General features: G+C 44.4%; 1 protein-coding gene across 2 annotated transcripts; it reads left to right on the forward strand.

The window, feature by feature from the left end:
- The first annotated feature begins 2980 nt into the window (after positions 1 to 2980).
- Positions 2981 to 16596, forward strand: Nsmce4a (NSE4 homolog A, SMC5-SMC6 complex component). 2 transcript variants are annotated; one of them, XM_008827276.3, is made up of 11 exons: positions 2984 to 3416; positions 4490 to 4567; positions 6316 to 6446; positions 8589 to 8740; positions 10465 to 10564; positions 11283 to 11373; positions 12496 to 12590; positions 14764 to 14812; positions 15820 to 15911; positions 16001 to 16081; positions 16426 to 16596. In XM_008827276.3, exons 1-10 carry the CDS (start codon positions 3134 to 3136, stop codon positions 16067 to 16069), a joined length of 1140 nt encoding a protein of 379 aa, XP_008825498.1. In that variant the 5' UTR covers positions 2984 to 3133; the 3' UTR covers positions 16070 to 16081; positions 16426 to 16596. The 2 variants fall into 2 exon arrangements, 1 of the variants encoding a protein (XP_008825498.1); XR_001872310.2 differs by lacking the exon at positions 15820 to 15911 and having other exon boundaries at positions 2981 to 3416; positions 15964 to 16081.
- Positions 16597 to 23470: the final 6874 nt, after the last annotated feature.

Raw genomic sequence — 23470 nt, forward strand, 5'->3', positions numbered from 1 at the left:
AATCTAGAAACTCCTACAGGAATATCTAGAAATAATATTTTTGACAGCTTTTTGGGTATCCCTAATCCCAACTGTGCTGGATAGCTTTAGTGTCAACTTGACACACCTGGGTTGAGGGAGCCACAATTGGGGAAATGCCTCCATTGAACTGGCCTGTGGCCATGTCTGTGGGGTATTTTCTTGATTGTTGTGTGATGTGGGAGGGCCCAGCCTACTGTGGGTAGTGTCACCCCTGGGCAGGTGGGCCTGTGTTGCATAAGAAAGGAGGCTGAGCAGGGGCCAGGGGAGCAAGCCAGTAGGCAGTGTTCCTCCATGGCCTGTGCTCCAGCTCCTGTCCTGAGTTCCTATCTTGGGCTCCGTGATGAACTGTGACCTGGGAGATGTAAGATAAATAAACCCTTTCCTCCCCTAGTTGGTAGTGGTCAGAGTATTTTGTCACGGCAGTGGAGAAACAAACTAGGACATGGCTCTACTGGGACTCCCAAAGATTTCCAGTGACTCTTCTTTCCTGTTTTTTAAGTCTTTAATGGGCAGAGAAAATGAACCTGTTCCTGCACGTGCCCCTAGGCAGCATCATGAAGACCCTCCTTGTAGCACAACGTCAATAAGTAAATGTTGGAAGAGTGGTGGACCCAGAATCCACCACTTAATCGTCACTGTGGAGGGTAACGCACATGGGAATCGTTAAGGACTATTAAGGCAGGTGAATGAAGATTTTAAAAAGTATGGGGCTGGAGAGATGACTCAGCAATTAGAAGCACTGGCTGCTCTTCTAGAGAACCTGGGTTCGATTCCCAGCATCCACATGGCAGTTAACAACCATCTGTGAACGCCAGTTCCAGAGGATCCAATGCCCTCTTCTGGTCTCTCAGGCACCGCACAAGAACACTCACGCACATAATACTAAGATTCTAAAAAAATACTGGCATAGTCCTGGGGTTTCCCCCATACTTACTGATTACTAGAGGAAATGACTATTCATGGCACAGACCACTGGAGATACTAGCATGGCCAGCTGATCAAGACTCACATCACTGGGATGTGCAGGAAGTCCCCTGCTCTGAAGGCCTGAATAGAGAATCACCTTGTATCTGTGGTATTCCTGCCAAAAATGTATGGCCCATGTGTGGACTGCCCTCGGGTCAAGGAAGAACCTACTAAATATATTCTATGAACTGTGCTCTTTGATACCATCTAAATCACGAACAGCAACAAAGACTAAAAAAATGATATCAAGTTGAAGGAGAAAAAGAGACTGGGTGTGATTGCCCATACCTAAAATCTCTATATGAGCATAATGGGTACTTGTAGTCCTAGGAAGACGGTGCTAGGGATTCTTAACTGAGGCTACTGAACCCCATCTAGCAGTCTGGATTTGTAATCCCAGTTACTTGGGAGGCGAAGGCAGCAAGAGCATAAATTCAAGGCCTGCTGAGTGAGTTTAAAGCCAGCCTGAGCAACTTAGTGAGACCCTGGTGCATTCAGCAATTTAGTCAAGGACATCCTTTCTCTCCACTGTCCTTAGCATTCTGGTCTTTCCTCATGCTGTGGCCTCCTGGATGGTGGATGGCTGCAACAGGCCAGACAGCATGCTCTTACACCAGCATCTCAAGAGTGTGGCTTTGGATATCATCCAGACAGGAAGACCCTTCACATCCTGCTGACCATGACAGGATTACACGGCCATCCCTAGCCAGTCACTGGGGACAGGGTATGAGATGACCTGACTCATTTGCAGCAATCATGCTGCATCCAGCAAGGAGGCCTAAGATGAACCTGTTCAGAAACCTAGGTTGACAAAAGTGGAGCGAAGTGTCAGCTGCTGGGCAGCAGAGTCGTGTCACTCATGTGTGATGCACAAAATGTTTGTGTGGGTCTGTGTATTAATCCAGTTTATGTTTCTTTGAGAAAATTATGTTCTCAGCACCAAAGAACATTTGGCAAATATTTGCAATCCGATTCAAAATTCATGAAGGGCTAGGGAGATAATGAAGTTAGTAAAGTACTTGCCAGTCCTGAGGATGTGAGTTCAGAAGCTCAAAACCCATGTAAAACACCAGACATGGTAGTGTGCATCTATAACCCAGTGCTGTGGAGGCCGAGACAGGAAGATCCCTGGGACTTGCTGGCCAGCTAGCCTCGCCTAATTGATGAGTGCCAGATTCAGTGACAGACTTTGTCTTAAAAAATATGGAGCATGCCAGGTGTAGAGGTACACGCCTACAATCCCAGCACACAGGAGGCAGAGGCAGGTTGATCTCTGTGAGTTCAAGGCCAACCTGGGCTATATAGCAAGTTCCAGGTCAGTCAGGTGAGACCTTGTCTGGAAACAAAACAGCCAGGCATGGTGGCACAGGCCTTTAATCCCAGCACTCAGAAGGCAGCGGTAGGCGGATCTCTGTGAGTACTAGGCCAGCCTGGTCTACATAGTGAGTTCCGGGTCAGCTGGGGCTACAGAAAGAACCTGTCTCAGAAAGACCAAAAAGAGCCGGGTGTGGTGGCCCACTCCTTTAATCCCAGCACTCAGGAGGCAGAGGCAGCTGGATCTCTGGGAGTTCGAGGCCAGCCTGGTCTACATAGCGAGTTCCAGGAGAGCTGAGGCTGCAAGGAGACCCTGTCTCAAAAAGACCAAACAAAACAAAAAAAAAAAACTGGTGAAAGAGGAAGACAACAGATCAACCTCTGGCTTCCATACACTGGTGCACATATGTGCAAGTGCACCCACATATGTGCACACATACAATTACATGGAAGGAAATGCATACATGTACATTTGAAGTCATAGTGCACACAATTCTACTTTTTCTCAGCTCTGTTAGAGGGTATTTTTTTTTTTTTTGCCTTTCAGAGACAGCTGGATTTGCTATGAGACCACGCTGGCCTCGAACTCCCACAGATCCGCCTGCCTCTGCCTCCTGAGTGCTGGGATTAGAAGTGAGCGCCACCACGCCCAGCTGTTGGAGGGCCGGGCAGGCCGGTGGCATCCAGACCTGCAGCCCCGGGGACCCGGCGCGGACCTCCCGCCCAGGCGTCGCTGTGCGTGCGCGCGCACGCCGGCAGCTACAGCCCAGCGGGGGCTTTCGGTTTCTGGCGCGAACTTCCGCCGCTGGAAGTTGCTAGGCGGCCTGGCGCGATGTCTGGAGACAGCAGCGGCCGCCGGTCCGAGGGCCGGGGCCGGGGTCGTGACCCGCACCGGGACCGCACCCACTCCCGTTCCCGCTCGCGCTCCCCGCTGGCCCGCCGCGGCGCCGCCCCAGAGCGCAGGGAGGCCCCGGAGCGCCCGAGCCTGGAGGACACCGAGCCGTCCGACTCCGGGGACGAGTTGCTGGACCCGGCCTGCCTGGAGGCGGAGTACGATCAGGGCCTATGCCGCCAGATCCGCCATCAGTACCGGGCTCTCATCAACTCGGTGCAACGTAAGCTGGCGCTTGGGGCCGGCCTTCCCGCCCCGCGCCCGGGCTGGCGGGAAGGGCGGCGGCGGGCGGAGGCGCCTTTGTTTACGGAGTGCTCATGCACCCAGGGGTGGGTGCCCCAGCCGCTCGACTGTCGGCGGGGGCCAAAGCCGTGCCGGGGTGACCGCCCGGAGCCCAGCCCAGCTGCGGGGAAGAACGCAGGGCGCGGAAGCCACCGGCTTCTAAATGCATCCAGCGGTGCTCGGCGTGGGCGCCCCCACCAGAGTCCCCCGGGAGGCTTAAAAATGCACCACCCCCCGAACCTGAAACGTTGCGCAGGCCCACGCATCTGTTGCGGGACTCTCCGGGTCACCCTGTTGCTGGCTAAGTTTGACCACCTCCAGCAACGGAGCCGTTTGGGGGTTAAGGTTAGAGAGCCAGTGTTTCCGGTTAAAAGTTCAAGCTGCTGGGGCTGGGGAGAAGGCGCAGTGCAAGTGCCCTTGCAAGCCTGATGACCTGACTTCTAATGCCAAGCAGGTGATGCGCACTTGTAATGGCAGAGACGGGCTGATCCCCGGGGCTCGATGGCTTACCCTACTTTGCTAGTTCCAGGCTAGTGAGACTGCCTCAAAATTCACAGGAACGACCCAAATTTGCCCACTGGCCTCCTTGTGTACACACAAGTTCAAGGTGCTTGAAGTGTAGCAGGGCCTCTTTCTGTTTAGTTTGCTTAAAAAGATAAACATGTTTTAGGGACTGAAGAGATGGCTCAGTGGTTAAGAACCCTGCTTGTTCTTGCAGAAGACCTGGGTTCGAATCCCAGCACCCACATGGCAGCTAAGAACTGTCAGTTACTCCACTCCCAGGGGATCCGACAGCCTCTCCTGACCTCTGTGGGCATTGCACGACATGGGTGCACTTACCTACGTGCAGGCAATACACTCACACACATAAAATAAAAATAATAAAAAAGATAAACATGTTTTAAATTACCCAGAGAGCAAGAGTGGCACCGGGCCTCCCCTCTGCAGGTGACAACCGACAGCTACAGGAGTGAAAGATGAGCAGTTTCTCAAACTTTGTATCTTTTAAAATAGAAAACCGGGAGGACATACTGAATGCCGGTGACAAACTGACAGAAGTCCTCGAGGAAGCCAACACTCTGTTTAATGAAGGTAATTCACGTTTAGATGTCATAGTTTTTGATCATTTAATTCGTTTTCTGTAAGAACCAAATTATTGTCATTAACACAATCCCCACGTTTATGAGTGCGTTACCACGTTCAGAACTGGTTTCATTTTAGCAGTGATACCTCATTTACTGTGCTCTTACCGTTGGGCTAAGCATTTTTACTTCAGTGTTCCCAATTAATTTCTGGGGGTTGAGTGAGGAGTTGAACAATCTAATCTGTTTTAAGAAGCCCTTCCTCGTGATTGTTTTGCTTGTCTGAATGAGGGCCTTACACATGGTTCTTGTTGATTGAATGGATAAATTAAGGAACGGAGCTCGCCTCTTCTTCCTGTTTCTTTTCCTGTCCCCCTTCCCATCTCCCTTCTTGGTCCACCTGTAACCTAGTGGAGGTGGCCATGTATGTAAGTGCACCATTTGTGGGTGCTGAACTCTGGAGCATGGGGGTTTTAAAACAATCTTGGTTTGACTTAAAAGCAGCAGCCATGGTTTTTGGTAGCAGTGACCGGTGTTCAATGACCAAGGACAGGTGGAGGTATTCCCTGATAAGAGCAGATCCCTTCCCCACCTGTTAGCTTTTTCTTCCATCCCTAGCCTGGACCCACAGTCTCCTAGGGCTCCTCATTGATATCAACTCCTATGTGCCCCTAGTATCTACGGTACATCTGATTGGCTCTTCACCCACGTTACCCTCCCTCAGCTTCTGTCCATGTTTAAAGGAGATTAAGGCAGAATTACTCAGCTGGGTCCTCTAGAGTTTCTCTGCTTGGCGTTCACGGGTGTCATGGCTCTTTGTGTTGTTTTTTTTTTTGAGACAGGGTCTCCCTGTAGCCCCAGCTGGCCTGGAACTCAGGATGTAGACCAGGCTGGCCTTGAACTCACAGAGATCCCCCCTACATCTGCCCTGTTTTAATTCTTGAGATCTTGCAGTCATGCAGACATGATATTTGTACTTTTCTTGCAGTGTGCCCTGGGGATATAGAATAACGCTGAAGAACCAGGCCACCCAGTAGCCAGCATCAGCCATCCTTTTCCCGTCACTTCTGCAGTGACTCTCCTGAAACGATTAAAATCTTTTCCTCTGAACTGAACTGATGGCTAAACAAAAACCAGAATCAGCAAGTTCTCCAGCTATGTTTTTGCTATTTTTGAGAGGATTACTCAGGAAATCAGTGCCTCAAATGAAAATGACCTTGAGGGGCAGGCTGGGCAGAGGCATTTCTGTGTTTAAATATGTTGGGGTTTGTCTGTCTCAGATTCCTTTGTAGCTATTCCCTGCTTTTCGGAATCCCCTGTATTCTATAGGGTCTGTTAAATGCAGCCCCTTAGTTCTGCTGTGTCCTTCAGGTGAACCCTTCTTCACCTCCCCGGGCTTCATAGCATCTCTCAACATTGCATTTGTGTTACATCAACACAGGTGAGGATGGTGATTAGAACAGGTTAGTTTATCAAAGAGAAACAGGTGTTACAGAAGATGGGTTTTTGTCATACCCTGATTATTAAGAGATTATGATGGTTCAGTGACCAAGAGTATGAAAATAGAGAGCAAGCGGGCTTTAAGGAAGACTGGTCAGCTGTGATTGAGATATTGGTGAGATGGGCAGGTGTGGGCCCGTTTCCAGCCTAGTGAGATTTATTTTGGCCTAGTGGGAAATTCTAGTAAATAGTTGGAAATTTAAGAAAAATATCTGGATTATGTGTATTTTATAGCATGTGTGTCTCTTTCCTCTATAGTGTCACGAGCAAGAGAAGCCGTCCTAGATGCCCAGTTTCTTGTCTTGGCTTCAGATTTGGGCAAAGAGAAAGCGAAACAGTTGCGGTCTGATCTGAGCTCATTTGATATGTTAAGATATGTTGAAACTCTAGTAAGTTCAAAGCTATAGAATTTTAATTAAACACTTAAAAAATGTGTACTTACCATTTTTGCTTAAGTCAGTTTGTAGATGGTTTTCACTTGATCTCTCTCTATCCTTTTTCTGGTCTTAGATTCCTCAGAGATCTTAGGACTTAGGACATTAATGATGAAAGTTGAGGTGTGCAGTAGAATTTAGGTGGTGCTAGAGCAGTTTGAAACCTCAGCATTCTGTTTGGTTGGTTTTTTTTTTTTGAGACAGGGTCTCCCTGTAGCTCCAGCGGGCCTGGAACTCACTGTGTAGACCAGGCAGGCCTTGAACTCAGAGATCCACCCGAGGCGAGTTTTGTAACCACTGTATCTCAGTTTCCTTGCCAATGCTAGAGCCTTCCTCAACTGATGTGATGGGAACTCAAGACATCTGCCTTTCTCTGTCTCCCAAGTGCTGGGATTAAATGCGTGCACCACCACGCCCCACCTCAGTGTTCTGTTTTAAGACTCTGGGAGCTATGATTGCTTATAGTCATCTCCTAAATCACTTCAGATGTGTTTATATGTGTGCATAATCCCCTGGGTTCAATCCCCACTACTGGAAAAAAAAACATTAGTGCTGTGACATCTGACCAGATAAAGTGATTATTTCATAAAATACTAAAGACAATTATTTACCATTTGTTCTTAAAGCCTTAATGTTTTCTTTAAAAAATTGAGAGCTGGGTGTGGTGGTGCATGCCTTTAGTCCTAGCACTCAGGAGGCAAAGGCAGGTGGATCTTTGAGTTCAAGGCCAGCCTGTTCCACATAGTGAGTTATAGGCCAGTTGGGGCTACAGGGAGATCCTGTCTCAAAAAGACAAAAAAAAAATTGTTGAGAAGTATAATACATTTTAGAAATGCTGATGAACATGTTTTTTAAAAATTAAAACCAGGTTATGCTTTAAACTTTAACATATCAAAATAAATTCTGGAAGTCTTAGTGGGATAATGAGCTGTCTGGTGGGAAGGCCTTCCCAAGTATAATCACAAATGAAACACTAAGGAGATTGGTAGATCTGATGGTACTAAAATGAAATGTCCTCATGACTGGTGCACTGGCTGAGCAGACAGGCGGGACTGAAGGAGAATGGTCACCCTCTGATGAGGCCCTCTGTTGTTTTTCTTCAACGTCTGGCTGCTGTGAATGCTTTGTGTTATTGTTTATGTATGCTACTATTTTAATAACTTCTAGGTATATTACAGCATGATATGATAAAGGTGTTCTTTCCTAAAAGCAAATTCAGTATATTTTTCTATAAAATGGAGAGGAGGTACTTGGACTTGGCATCTCGTCAGGAAGAGACTCTCCTCCCAGGACTGCTGTCCCTCCCTATGCACTGCTGTCCGGATATACTGAGTTCGGGAAGGGCAGAGGTCTCGTCTAGGAAGCTGGCAGTTACTAAAGTCTGAAAGCCAGCTAAACTTACTCCCTGTGTCTTAAGCTTTCATACCTGTACGATTTTACCAATATCCAAGTTCCCTGTGATACAACAGGCCCCAGTGAACTTAGTTCCTGGCTTTTTTTTTTTTAAGACAGGGTCTCACTATGTATCCCTGACTGGCCTGGAACTCACTCTGTAGACCAGGCTGGCCAGGAACTCAGAGAGATCTGCCTGCCTCTGCCTCCTGAGTGCTGGGACTAAAGGCCACCATGCCCAGTAAGTTCCTAGCATTCTTGAATGCTGGCATTCAGGTCATCAGTGGGCAAAACAGTTTCTCAGCCTCAGCACACTTGCTGTTTGGGTGGGTACGTCTCCATTTGGTGCCTCTGCTGCGTATACTGTAGGACAGTTTCCCTGGCCGTTACTCACTAGATGCCACTTGTGATAGGTAAAAATATTATGTGTTGGCAAAAAAAAAACCCTTAGGGGCAAAATCACCCTGGTTGAAAGCAGCTAACCTAAATCTTCTCACCTCAAAATTCTAAATACATTGAGGTATATATTCTCGTAAAAGGTAATTTTGAATAGGAATTTGTATGTAAAATTATCTTTGTAATAAGAAATTGAGCCAGTATGTTAAGACACTGAAAACAGGCTTTACTTCTGGCTTCTTTTTGGCTTTGGTGAATGGTTGCTTGTGGCTTAATTGGTTTTTTTTTGTTTTCCTTCATTTTTTGTAGCTGACACATATGGGTGTAAATCCTCTAGAAGCTGAAGAACTCATCCGCGATGAAGATAGATCTGATTTTGAATTAATAGTCTATGACTCCTGGAAAATATCAGGCAAAACAGCAGAAAACACCTTTAATAAAACCCATACATTCCACTTTCTGTAAGATTATTTTAAAAATCCAGCAGACCAGCCATTTGTAAATTTTAAATTATTTTTATTATAGAGACAGATTACTAAGTATTGTAGAGTTCACAATCATGAAACTTGTTTACAGACTCTCAACTTTGATTCAGAAGTCCATGAACTCTTGATTTAGCTAGAATAACGGGTCTCTGTCCTGCCCTGATAGGAAAGGCTATGAAGGTAGGACCTTCTCACCAAAGGTGCTCTCAAGTCTTCACTTTCTAGCTCAGCAGACTCTGGGTCTGTAGCATATTTCTGATTGTTTATCATCTTTGAAACTTTTGTGATGTAGGGGAGGATAGCTCCTGCTGAAGGTATCTTGAGATCAGGGTAGTGCATGGCAAGGGCATTTATTAGAGTCCTAGTGTAGGACCACTCACCTCTATTGAAGACTACCTGCCCAGCTTGTTGTCTCGGTTTAAGCAAATGAAATTGGCCTGTCTTAACCTACTTTGGTTCTGTGGGGAGACCTAGAATAGCCCTGCTGTTCTTTCAGAAGAGAGCCTTCAAGTACACTTTTCTATTGCCTAGTAGGTGCTCTCTCCAGGGCAACCATCCGTGTTGTTTCAGACCTTTTTGCCTTCAGTGGTATAGCTCCTGCACACTTTGTCTTTGTCTAATTCTGTAAAACCTGAGATTGGTAGGGTCTGTGTTCGAGTGCTTTGGAGTTTGGACTGTAGTAGGTTGTGGTGCTGGCCTAGGTATCTATAACATGCCCTCAGACAACTCAGATGCCCAGAACCATTGTGTATATTGTAAAGACCACAGCTCTTTATTATGTGATAAAATCCAAATCTTTGTTTTTTACTGTTCAGTGCTAACCTCTATCATAAGCCCTGGCATTTAAAGATAAAGCCTTAGCCTTTGGCACCCTCCAGTCCAATTTCTAGCCCATGAAGGATTCACAGCTTTGCCCCCATACCTGTGTTCCCTTGGCCTCCGGTGTCCTTTCATCTGAACAGTACTTACCCACTGGTCCCAGCCTGGAAGCTTCCGGTAATTTTTCCAGAAGGATTATCAGTAAAGGATCAGATTTCCCAACCAAATCTCTTCTGTTTTTGAGTAGATATTTCTGCCCAGAGGCTCTCCTAGTACTGGAGTAGCACCATAGGAGCCACCACAGTATGTTGAGGTGGGTCTGTGTGTAAATATCTCTCCGTCTGCACTATATACTTTCATCTCAAACACGGTGAACACCTGGGACTAGATTCTAGAGGCCTTGAGCTCTCTGTGATCTATGCATTACTGCAACTGAGGGCTGTTTTAGGATTTTGTTTTGTTTTGAAGAATGAAGGAGAGCCTCAAAGGAAAAGACTCATCATAATGGGTGTGATCTGTAGTGCCAGGCTGGGAACCTCTGCCCTGGCACAGCTGGAACGAAGGCTTCTAACCCCATGTGCTAGCCTTTCTGATCTCACACGTTGCCTTGTGAAACAGGCTAGCTGTTCCCAGGAACCTTCAGTGGGTACTACATTGCAGAACACCATGAAAGGTTTTGACAAGGTATCTGGTTGACAAAACTGAGGTCCTTGTAGAAATACAAATGGAGCAGAAAGGACGTCACAACCTGAGTCTGTCTGACATCAGCGCACACATCACAGATACCTGGTTTGCATTTGGCTGTACCACACCAACTGCTTTTGGTCAGTGAAATTTGTTTATAAAACAAACAAAAAACATGAAAGCCTATTTTTCATTAGGTTGGGTTCAATACATGGAGAATTCCCTGAGCCAAAGCCACGAACTGACCGTCCAAGACAACCTCGTATGATTGAGGAGCGAGGGACAATGCCTGCTCAGGTGTGCTTTTCAAATACTGCTTTTTTTTTTTGGCCTTTTTTGAGACAGGGTCTCTCTGTAGCCCCAGCTGTCCTGGAACTCACTGTGTAGACCAGGCTGGCCTTGAACTTATGGAGATCCGCCTGCCTCTGCCTCCCGAGTGCTGAGATTAAAGGCGTGTGCCACCACGCCCGGCAAATACTGCTTTTTAAACTAACAGATTAATGAAATGGTTATGTAGTTAGTTACCTCTTCTGACTGTTGGGTGTGGAGTTGGGTTCTGTCTTCTAAATACTCGTTTGAGTTCTTTAACTCATTGCTCTGGTTTTTAATCAGTTCCTCTCATCCAGGGTTTCCCACTGTTCATACTGTCAGCTTTCATTATAGTTTTATATTATGTGTATGACTGTATTGCCTTCATATATGTAAGTGTACCCATGTCATGCATTGCCCATGGAAGTCAGAAGAGGGCTTCAGATCCCCTGGAACTGGAGTTACAGATGATTGTTAGCTGCCATGTAGGTGCTGGGAATTGAATCTGGGTCCTCTGCAAAAGCAGCCAGTGCTCTTAACCTCTGAGCCATCTCTCCAGCCCCTGATCTATACATTTTAGGACAGGGCTAAAGGCTTCTAGCATTCCAAACCAAAAAAGCTCTTTTTTATTTTTTTATTTTTTTAAGAATTTGTAGGTGTAAGAAAGAAGGAGTTGGGTTAGCTTGATAGTGACTTTCTTTTTTAGCTGAAATGCATGGAAGAATCTCATCAAGAAGCAACTGAGAAAGAAGTAGAAAGAATCTTGGGATTGTTGCAGACATACTTTAGAGAAGATCGTAAGTATATCACCAAATTAAAAACGGAGTCATCTGTATCGATCAGATACATCACTTTACCAAGGTTACTTTTATTTAAAAAGTATTTTTAGTTGTATATATTTAAGTCATTGTGATTTTCTTTTTTTGTTTGCTTGTTTTTGAAGTAAGGTCTTCTTACTCTATAGCAGGCTGGCCTGGAACTATCCTGGTCTGTAGCCTACTTTGGCCTCAAACTCAGGGCAGTCTCCCCAAGCCTCAGCTTCCCAAGTGCCGGCATTACAGTCACAAGCCACCACACCTGGCTCATTTTGATTCATTTTTGTTGGTTTTGTTTCAGACAGGGTCTCCCTCCCTGTATGTCACATGTATTTAATGAGGCTTCTCCCCTTTGATACCTTATGTGAGGATGTTAATAAAGTAACTTTTAATCTTTATAAAATAGGGGTTATTCTGTTATGAAATAAAGCATGCTATAAAAATGAGGGGGGAAAAGAAATATCTGCCTTCCTCCTCTCCCTGGGGATAGTCACTGGTGAGACATGATGTACCTATTTTTCTATTTTCTGTTTATGTCATCATGTAAACATACATGTAATTTTTTGTTTTGGGTTTTCTCCCCCCACCCCCAAGCTAATCATGACCCAACACTTTCTTCTGCAGTGTGACTTTCCCATTTAGCCACCCTTATTCTTGCCAGGGTTTCCTAGTGTACGATGGTATCATAATTATGTTTAATAACCCTTATTATCACCAAAGTTCTTTTTGCCTTTTACTGTGTACACTCATGAAGTGACAGTCTCAGGACACCTTGGACTGTGTAACACTCATGAAGTGACAATCTCAGGACACCTTGGACTGTGTACACTCATGAAGTGACAGTCTCAGGACACCTTGGACTGTGTACACTCATGAAGTGACAGTCTCAGGACACCTTGGACTAGCCCACAGTGGTCTATTTCTGTAAGGTGCTCTCTAGAAGGCTGCATGCCAAGCTGATCTGTGGAAGATTGTGGGTCTGCTCTCCCACAGAGGGAGGCATATGTGTTTCTTTTGTCTCTGAGGAATGCTAGGGTACAGACCTTACTGTGAAACAAAAAATTTCTCTTTGCGTTTTAAAGTTTTTTTCTCTTTTTTCTATAGCTGATACTCCAATGTCCTTCTTTGATTTTGTGGTTGATCCACATTCTTTCCCCCGTACAGTGGAAAACATCTTTCATGTTTCCTTCATTATACGGGTAAGACTTTTAGATTTAGCTAGTGTCTCATATGTTTTTTAAAAGAATGCATATTAAGGGGGCTGGAGAGATGGCTCAGTGGTTAAGAGCACTGGCTGCTCTGGCAGAGGCCCCGAGTTAGAGTCCCAGCACCCACATGGCGGCTAACCATCTGTAACTCCAGTTCCAGGGGATCTGAAGTCCTATTCTGACCTCCTCAGGCATTGCATGACACGGGTGCACCTACCTACATGCAGGCAATACAGTCATATACATAAATATATAAACAAAAAATATAAATAGGATGTATAGTAAAAGCTATAGGTGGCACCTGGCACACTATAGCAAAACATTAACCAGCATGCTAGGTAAACTGAAGATCTATGTGCTGCCTTTAGTTTTTAAGATTGCAAAGTTTAGAGTGACTAATCTGAAAATTCAAAATCTGAGATGCTCCAAAACTTGAAACTTTTTGAGTGCTGATGTACCACAATTGGAAAATTCTGTAAACTGACTTCACGTGACTGATCACAATAGAAAAGCAGGCCTATTAAAAAGAACCCATTAAAAAGGCCCATTAAAAAGAACATATAGGCCGGGCGTGGTGGTGCACGCCTTTAATTCCAGCAGAGGCAAGTGGATCTCTGTGAGTTCAAGGCCAGCCTGGTCTACATAGTGAGTTCCAGGACAGCTGGGGCTACAGGGAGACCCTGTCTCAAAAAGACCAAAAAACAAACAAACAAAAAAAACATAAAGATACCCTTAGGCTATGTAAGGTGGATATGGAGCATAAATCAATTTCACATCTAGATTGGGCCCTATCTCCAGATACCTTATTATATCTATGCAATTATTTCCAAATCTAAAATTTCTTGTCCCCAAATCATATTAGTAAAGTTTGAATATGAAACTATAACAATATGGTAAATTTCCTAACTTTTTCATGCTATACGAGAATAACCTTATTCTCAAGAAATACACACTGAAGAATTAGGAAAAAGTGACAGGCTTGGCCATCATCTTCACATTGCTTATGTGTAATGATAATATATTTAGGTAATAATATATTTAGGAGGTGATAAGGAAAATGCAGCAAAACTAGCAGTTGGTGAATACGGCTAAAGGCTCTATGGGAAGCTTTACAGTAGTTGTAGTTTGAAATTTCAAAATTTTTATTTTATTTTATGTGTATGCCTGTATTGCCTGCATGTACGTAAGTGCACCCATGTCATGCAACACCTGCGGAGGACAGAAGAGACTATTGGATCCCCTGGAACTGGAGTTACAGACAGTTGTTAGCTGCCACGTGGGTGCTGGAATTCGAACCTGGGTCTTCTGCAAGAACAGCCAGTGTTCTTAACCACTGAACATCTCTCCAGCCCCTCAAAAATATTTTTTAAAACCCTATTGATATACTATAGGTATTTGTTTTTATCCTCTTTAGTTTTACTTCAGGTTGCGTTCCTATACATATAAGATGAATTTATTTTATACATTAGACAAAAGCTTACGTTGACCCAAGTAGTTTTTTTTTTAATATTTTATTTGTTTTTATTTTATGTGTATGTATGTATTGCCTACATGTAGGTAAGAGCACCCGTGTTGAGCAATGCCTGCAGAGGACAGAAGAGGCTGTCGGGTCCCCTGGAACTGGAGTTGCAGACAGTTGTTAGCTGCCATGTGGGTGCTGGGATTCAAACCCGGGTCTTCTGCAAGAACAGTCAGTGTTCTTAACCGCTGCACTATCTCTCCAGACCCCCAAGTAGTTTCTTAAATGACAAAGGCATGTTTGCCAGTGGTCCTAATGATAGAATTATGCATGATAAAATGTGGAGTGTGCATAACAGAATATGTATAATTGGTTAAAGGACAGGACAGTTGTGCTTAAGGGTCTCTCAGTATTGAGGGCTGATGAGATGGCCCAGCAGGTAAAGGCTCTTGCTACTAAGCCTGACCACCTGGGTTTGGTCACCAGGACCCACATGGTGGACGGAGAGAACTGACACCCGCAAGTTTTCCTCTTGATTGCCATATGTCCATGCACCATGGTGTCTTCCCACTCCAAATAAATGATGAATGTAATGAAAATAAAAGTCTCTGAGGATGGAGACTGTGTCTGGTAAAAGCCAATTGAAGTTTTTTATCCAATTGTTACAAGTTTGAGTGTTTGTTTCAAACCATGTTTTTGTTTTAGGATGGTTTTGCAAGAATAAGACTCGACCAAGACCGACTACCAATAATAGGTAAATTGTGCTGTGTTCATAGAAGTTAGTTTTAGGCAAATATATTCATGTTAGAGTTTATAAAACGCATCTTTGTCTTTTTTTTAAAGAGAGTACTTTGAGTTTTTGTAATCCCATGTAGATAAGACCTTACATATTTAATCAGTGTGTTACCTCTGTGTGTGTGTGTGTGTGTGTGTGTATGTGTATGTGTGTATGAAAACCAATAACAGCAGTATCTTATGCAGCAACAGCTTTTCGAGGTTTTCCAGTCATTTGAACAAAATTGTAGCACAATCCAGCACACTCCATTAAAAAAAAAATAAAGTGGGGGGCTGGAGAATTGCTTTTGTAGAGGACCTGGGTTTGATTTCCAGCACTCACATGGTGGCTAACAACCATGTGTAACTCCAGTTCCAGGGGCTCCAATGTCCTCTTAGGACCTTCTGAGCTTTGTGGGCACTGCACAACACAGGTGTACTTAGATACATGCAGGCAATACACTCATACACATAAAAATAATAAAGAATAAAGAACAGAATCTCAGAGGAATCTTTCATGCTTGGATGATCTCACTCTCCTGGCCTTCTAAGATCTCTCAAGAATGAAGAACTTTGTTGTGGTCATTTGTTACTTTAGATACTTGTTTCATATTAGACTCACTGGGGTTTAGCTAAGTGGTTAGTATATAAATGTCCCAAAGAGATTAAACCCTGAAATGCTATATAGGTTTTGTTTTTGTTTTTTGAGACAAGGTTTCACTGGGTAGTTCTGGCTGGCCTCTTACCTCAGAGATCCACCCACCTCCACCTCCCAAGTGCTGAGATTAAGGGTGTGTACCACCACACCTGGCACATGCTTTTTTTTACACTGGAAAATAAGACTGCTTGTTACTGTAATACAGCTTTAACTTAATGCATGAAATTGTTAAATGTCTGCTAAGTACAAGTGTTACTCCAAGTATCAGCTGCTGTTGAAATTACCTATTCTGATTAATAGCCTGGGAAAACTTTGTCTTTTAAAAACAGAGCCTGTGATGAATGAAGAAAGAGAGGGAATTGACCAAAATACTCAAATCAGGAATCAAGGAATTATAGCCCTGAGTTACCGTGACTGGGAGGTAAGGATCTGCAGGTTGCCCTATTTAGCTCTGACTTTGACTTCTTTTGCAGAAAACCTACTGTCCAACTGTTCTTTGTCTCCTGCTAGGAGATTGTGAAGACCTTTGAGATCTCTGAGCCTGTGATCTCTCAGAGCCAGCAGAGACTGAGTGCGTGATGTCAGCTGAAGGTAGGCTTTCTTCTAGATAGCTAGCTACACAGTGTGATCACAATTTTACTAGAAAGTCCAAGCCGTAGTTTTTCCTCATTCCAGTGAAATTTGGGGTTTGCCTCCCTCTAGTGTCACAGTTCTAGAACTGCATGAAAGGTGAGAGAAGCAGGGGAGGCTGTATTTCAATTAACTGAACTTTTGTTTCAAGATAACTTACCTTGAGATGAGATAGATTATGTGATTTAACTTGGTCCCTGTTTACTGATGTGGAGCTATTCTCTAGATTCCATTTATATATGTATTATAAACTGTGGATTCATCACCTGCCAGCTATTAACCAGCTATTTTCTCTCCTTTTTTAGAACTCAGGCGGATAGTGAGATCCTGAAAGAAAAGCAGCATGTATTGTATATATGTATGATTAAAAATGTTTTTAAAGACAAAGACTGTTTTTAGTAAAATGTAGCTTTTGATAGCTAATGGGTTGGTCGTGGTTGTCCTTGATTAAAGGAAATGCACTGCTGTATTCACAAGTAATTGTCTTTATTGTCTCTTTTCGGGGGTGGGTAATTTTTTTCTAGTCCTGACCCATTGAAAGTTTTACTTGGGTTGCTAGTGCCTGATAGATTACTGTAATGCTTTTATGTCTCTTTAGCTGTAAAATTAGCAGGCTAAGTAAAAAGATAAATTGTACCAAATGAACTTGTTTTTGTAAGTTAAAATGGTCAACTATCAGCATTTTCATATGATTCAGCCTGTGATTTATAAACAAACAACTACTAGGTCCTCCGCCAAGGCAGGATGGCCCACTTCCCCAGGGTGGCCCATTTCCCCAGCAGCACCAGATGTGTCTGCCCTTGAAGTTTTCTGAGGTTCCTCCCCCTCTTCCCAGCTTTCTGTGTTCATCCTTTGTCATTCTTTCCCTCTGATTTCAGTTCTTCTGTTTCCTAAGAAACTGTCATATCTATTGTTTGCCCTTCAACCATGCTCATATCCGAAAAAAGCTGTGATTCTCAGCAAGCTGCTGTCCTACTTCCTCTTTAAGAATCATTGGGGGGCTGTGAGATGGCTCAGTAAGTAGACGCTTGATCCCCGGAACCCAACAGAAAGGTGGAAGGACAGAAGCAACTCCACAAAGATGTGCCGTGGCCTGGCCTCCACATGTGTGTACTTTGGCATACATCATCAACCTCTAACCCCCATCATGCACACACACAGTAATAAATACAAATTGGAAAATGTAAATGATCATTTGGGAATCTCTTCTGTCCTTAGATCCTGGCAAAGTCCTCACCAATCTACTGAGACTATATTATGCCACTTTACCAGTTCCTGTCCATATTAACTCTAATGACTAAATGCTGCATATCTGGTGTGAAATTTTACTTCTTGGAGCTACATGCTTGGTGTCTCTCTGTCCTTGATTACCTCCCACTCTCTTACTCCCTTGTTTTATACTCTAATACATTTATATTGTGAACAGTCTCAAAAGTTTATATCCTCTAAACTTATTTAAAAAGCCAGATCTAGTGGGGTGTGCACCATCACACCTCGCTTTCACCGCCACATCTGGATTTCACAGGCTATTTAAAACATGCTAGCCTCTTAAAATCTCTCTATTGGCATTTTTACTCCATTTCCCCAGACAGAAATCTAGGTTTCTTCTCAGAGTCCCTTTATCCCCCTTCATCCAGTTACTGCTTCCCACTGAGTCTCCTGATTTTTGTCCATCTTGCCAGGTTATTGCCCAGACACCTGTTTACTATCTACCCCCATCTCTTCCAAACCATTTGCCAATTTCTTAGTGATTGTCCATTGCCTTCAAACTTTTATTTTTGTGGGTGTGTATATAGGTACTGGTGTGTGTGCCATGAGGTCGGAGGATGTCCTTGGGTGCTGGTCTTCTCTCCCACCTAGTCTGAGGCAGGGTTCTCTTGGTTGAGCTGTACTGTATACTATTTGGCCTATGAGCGTCTGGGGACTCCTGTTCCCAACTTTTTGCTTGCCATAGGAGAACTGGAATTACAGATACTGGCTACCTATGTGGCCCATCTTTTACCTGAGTTCTGGGTTCATCAGGCTGATACAGAAAGTACTTTTCTGCTGAGTCATCTCCTCAGCCCTGCCCTTCAAGAGTTCAAGTGTGAATTTTTAGAGATTCTCAAAGCCTCATGGAATGAGCAAGCCTTTTGTCTTCATTTTCAGGCTCATGTCCTCATCTCTAAATGCCAGCATTCCTTTCTTTTTGTCAGAACAGCCAATTAAAGAGCTGAGATTTTTCTGTGGTGGTTTTTTTTTTTTTTTTCTTCGAGACAGGGTCTCCCTGTACCTTCGGCTAGTCTGGAACTCCCACATAGACCAAGCTGGCCTCAATCTCACAGAGATCCACCTGCCTCTGCCTCCCAAGTGCTGGGATTAAAGGTGTGTACTACCACGCCTGGCAACTCAGTGAGTTAAAATCAATTCATGCGATACGCACCCATCACAATCTGTTACAGAACATCTTTGTCCTCTTCCAGCCCTATACTACTAGCTGCCACTCCCTCATTTAACTCTACTTTATTTTAATTATGTTGTGTGTGTGCCCGTGTGTGGATATGTGCATGTGAATGCAAGTGCCCATGGGGGCAGAGGCATTGGATCCCCGGGAACTGGAGTCACAGGCAGCTGTGAGCTACCCAGAATAGGTGCTGGGAACTGAACTCTAGTCCTTAGTCTCAACTGCTGAGCTATCTCTCCAGCCCCTCATTTAACTCTTACTCCTTAACCAGTGACTGTCCTACTTCCTATATAGAAACTTGTCTTTCTGGATATGTACAAAAATGGAACAACCTGTGCTCTTAGCACCGTAACTTTTCAAACATGTATGTCTGCAGTTGCTTTTTCCCCCTCTCAATGGTTTTCTTGTACTAATTCCTATAAAATATGCTAATCTGAGAAATAAAATACAATAATCAGAAAACTAGGCTTCTTTTTCCTTAGTTGGCTTCTCAAAAATGGTGGCATACTCAGGAGCTCCTTTTGGAGTGTTTTAACTTTTTCTTTTGATTTTCCCATCAGAAGTCACTTCTGTAAGTGTTTCCTTGGAAGGCTGGAAGATAGGATAAGCTGTAACCTTCTCAAACTCTCACCTCCTCCTTCTTCCCTTGGGATTTGAAGAGGGGCCGGACTTGGCTAGTTTCTTTCTGATCTAGTCTCTGCTCTGTGCATTCTCTCCCCTTCATCATTCAGTCTTTGTGTCGCCCCATCTGCCCCTCTGCCCACGCCACTCTGGGCTTTGTGGGTACAGTTTTAGGTGTTCTCTGGATACTTTTATTCTTTTCCTCCTCTGGTGTTAATGTCTTTGGGGAAAGTATTTCACTTGGAATTCTTTGAGGGAGCAGTCGATACTCGTGGTCTCTCAGCCTCTGGCTCGTTCGGCTCTGTGTTTGTGTTTCTCTATATGATTCATTTCCCTCTTGCACACTAGATAGTCCCATTTTTTAGCATCTTCTGGTTTTTTGCTTCTTGACCTCTCCTCTTCTTCCAAGTTAATGTCCCATTCTGAGTCTGTTTTATGGTTCCATGCCTCTTTGGTCATTGTTTGATGTTGCTGATAATAGTAGGTATCTGTTTTAGCAAACCTGAAGTCAAAAGTCATGGTCTTAAGTTTATCAACTGTTTCACTCTCCTGTTGAAACTCCTGGGCTAACAGTTTTCTCACTCTTGAAGAATGGGTGCCACCTAAACTCTTGTCAAAGGGAGTAATGAGAACTTTTTAGGTTGGATGTCCTTCATTCTGGTTCCGTAGTACAGCTCTCAAGTGGGCATCACCTCTGCTTGGCACTCCTAGACCATGCCCAGTGTGGGTCTCTTAACTTTCTCCCTCTTTTAGCCGCCCCCCTCAGGTTAGGACTCTTAGACTTCCTTGAGAAAATGGAAGCACTCAACACTCTCACTTTCCCACTGTCAGAGCCACCAGCCTACATCTATCCCAGACTCTGCCATTTGCCTCCACAGTGGAAACACTGGTTTTCTCCATCGAAAATCAATCATTCTGCCAGTGCTTGCTGAGCTTCAGGGGTTTTAATTTTGCAGTGATCAAATTCCCATTTGTACATCATCCAAACTTCCTGTGGGGTCACTTCAGTGTCGCTGTCTTCCAACAGAAGAGACACTCTTCCTCGTCTGCACCGCTCCTTGGCTTTTACTCCGCTCACTCCCCTCTTCACATACCCAGAAGTCACCTGTAATCTCTCCCTCTCCAGCTGCTCACCCCTCATTTCTCAGTGCACTTCAGCTGGAGTTCCATCCCCAGTGCTTCTCTGAGGCTGCTCTGTCTAGACCACAAGTTGCTCTCCAATAGAAGCTCTGGTGTCCCATTCTGCTCCAGTCGTGTGTGGCCTCTCACATTTAACAGACAATTGTTTTCTCCTCTTTGAAACTTTCCACTCCCTTCTGGTTTCCAGGGTGGGAAACTAAGGTTATCTTGGACCCCTCAAGGTATCCCATTTGCTGAATAACCCCAAGTGATTCAATCTCCTGATTTTCTTCCTACCTTATGGCTATCCCTCTATCTGCCTGACTAGTCTGCCCTTTAAATGTCATTCAGGAAATTATAGCAGAGCAGATAATCATTTCAGACAGCACAATCACATCTGGCCTTCCTTGCATGGCTGTCTCATTCAGCATGGTGATCGTCCATGTGTCAGGCACTGTGAGAGTGGAGTCGACTAAACAGACAAGTCACACTGGCAGGGCACGCCCTGCTTTCACGTCAGCTTCGGGCCGCTCTCCTGTCTACTTATACTTGCACCCTCCACTTTCTTCCTCAGTCCAGTCCTTTCCAGCATCATTCCTGTTTTCCTTTAATCCTGCTACCTCCACCCCAGAGAAGTAGGTAGCCCAGTTAACTGAGTCTATACTTTTTTCCCTCTGCCCCCATGCCCACCAAACTAACCACTGCAGCCAGAGTTACTTTTTACTACATAAATCTAAGCATGTCGCTTTCCTGCACAAAACCCTGGGAAGAAACCTGCATTCAGGAGAGAATCTCTATCCAGCGTGGCATCCTAGCCTGGCCGCTCATGAACTCAAACACCTTTGCAGCTCACTGAATATTTTGTCTACTCTAGCTACCCTAACTTCTGTTCCTAAGACAGTATTCTCTTTGCCATGAGAGTTTTTCACGTGTTCTTCCTGCCACTCTTTCGCAAACACACAACAGCGGTAACTCTGACTGTAGCACCCATGTTAGTAATTTTAGATCTGGCTGGCATGCCACTTCCTTAGACCTTCCACCTACTCCAGAGAGATCGCCATCCTCTCATGACACTTGACCAAAATCTGCGATAACTACTTGTTTAGTATTATCTCGTACTAGAACAAGCCCTCTAGGACTACAGGTGGTATCTCTTCTGTTCAGTGATGCCCAGCTAGCACTACTCCAAGAACCAAATGCTGACCCGAACATGAGACAATTCATTTTTTCCCATGAAACACCTGGGCCCTTTTTACCACTGGAAAATTTCACGATCTTATGAAATCCAAAGTTCATGGCACATGTATTTCCTCACGTTAATTCTCTTTTCTAGTGGGGAGTGGGAACCTACTGCAATCCGAGGGTCTTGAGTACTTTTAGCCCATGCCAATCTAGAAGCAAAAAAGAGAAATACTAGGATTTGGAGAAAGGTGTCGGGAAGCATGCTCTGGAACAAACTGCACTAGGCTGTTGATTTGGGACCCACTTTCCACATGTAGCAGAAGGCATTTCTCTGTGGCTACAGGTGGACCTCTGTGTGTGTGACCTCCATCTTCACTGAAGTGAAGGAATGCACTTTGATTAAAGGCTGAATAAAGAGCCATGTTGTGTTTGGGCTTGTAATTCAGAAGCACCTTTCACTACAGAGGGAAGACTGAGTTGCTATTTCAAATATCACAAACCACTTTTTATATATTGAGTAGAACAAAGAATTTAGTTTTAGTTTTTTGAGACAGGGCCTTACCATGTAGCCCTGGCTAGGCTGGAACTTCCTATATAGACCAAGCTGCATCCTAAGTGCTGGGATTAAAGGCATGGGTGATCGTCCACACCACCCAAGAATTTAAGTTTTGTTGAGGAAAATTTTAAAGGTGATAACTTCATTTTAATTGATATATAAATCTATTATTTCCTGGGCTGGAGAAATGGCTCTGCAGTTAGGAACACTGGCTGCTCTTGCAGAAGACCTGTGTTCGAGTCCCAGCACTCATGGCAGCTAACTCCAGTATCTGTAACTCTAGTTCCAGGAGAATCCGACACCCTCTTCCGACCTCCATGGGCAGTGCATGACACGGGTACACTTACTTACATGCAGACAATACATTCATACACATAAAATAAAAATCATTTAAAAAATATTATTTTTATGTGTGTGTATTGCCTGCATGCAGGTAAATGCACCCGTGTTGTGCAGTGCCCTTGGAAGACAGAAGAGGTTGCTGGATCCCCTGGAACTGGAGTTACAGACAGTTGTTAGCTGCCATGTGGGTGCTGGAATTTGAACTCGGGTCTTCTGCAAGAACAGTCAGCATTCTTAACCACTGAGCCATCTCTCCAGCCCCTAACTTTTTTTTTTTTAATTTTCAGATAGGGTCTTACTATGTAGCCTCAGCTGGCCTGGAACTCACTGTATAGTCCAGGCTACCCTCAAACTCATAGAGTGCTGAGATTAAAGGTGTGCATAACCACACCCAGCCCTAAAATTTACATTTTAGATTATAAAACAGTTGGTTAACAAGTTAGGTTATACATGCTGTTATCTGGTTTCTGAGCTACAGAGGGATTTTGAAATATACAAAACCAGTAACGTATCTTTTTCATTCATTTCTGATAGTTCTCGAGTCTATGTTGTTTCCATAGCAATATTTCTTGAGTTTACACTAGCTACAAGCTTAAATGGATTACTTCATGTAAACAACCTTAGAAGGTTGGTCCTCGTCCCCTACTTATGGCAGAGAGCAGAAGCCATGAGAGCTAATGACCTGTGAAAGGATCAGCATCTGCTTCTTAGGCCCGTGAGTCTGACTCCGTTCACTCAGCTGTGGATATACATCCTCTTGCCAGCACTCCAAAGGGAAGGAAAGCTTACTGTTTGTCTGCACTCAGACCCAGCCACTCTGAGTCTGTCACCATGGGAGGCTGCCAGGTCATGGCCGGCACTGCCCCTTGCTGCTGCAGTAGTCTTTGTAGTCTTGCACTGCATGTTCTCAGAACTCCCGTGGCCACATGTGCTGGTCTTGTTGGCTTGTGCTCTCTCTCCTCAGTGTCTTTGGCTTCATTTGGCTTCAGCCATTGTCCTACTATTTTCCAGGTTCACATACAGCCATTTTGTTCTTCCTTCCTCCTCTCAGCCTGTTCCCCGGAGCTGCTCCCTAGTGCTCTGATCT

Source organism: Nannospalax galili, unplaced genomic scaffold (assembly GCF_000622305.1).
Source record: "Nannospalax galili isolate Female #2095 unplaced genomic scaffold, S.galili_v1.0 scaffold31, whole genome shotgun sequence".
In the NCBI taxonomy this organism is placed as follows: Eukaryota; Metazoa; Chordata; class Mammalia; order Rodentia; family Spalacidae; genus Nannospalax; species Nannospalax galili.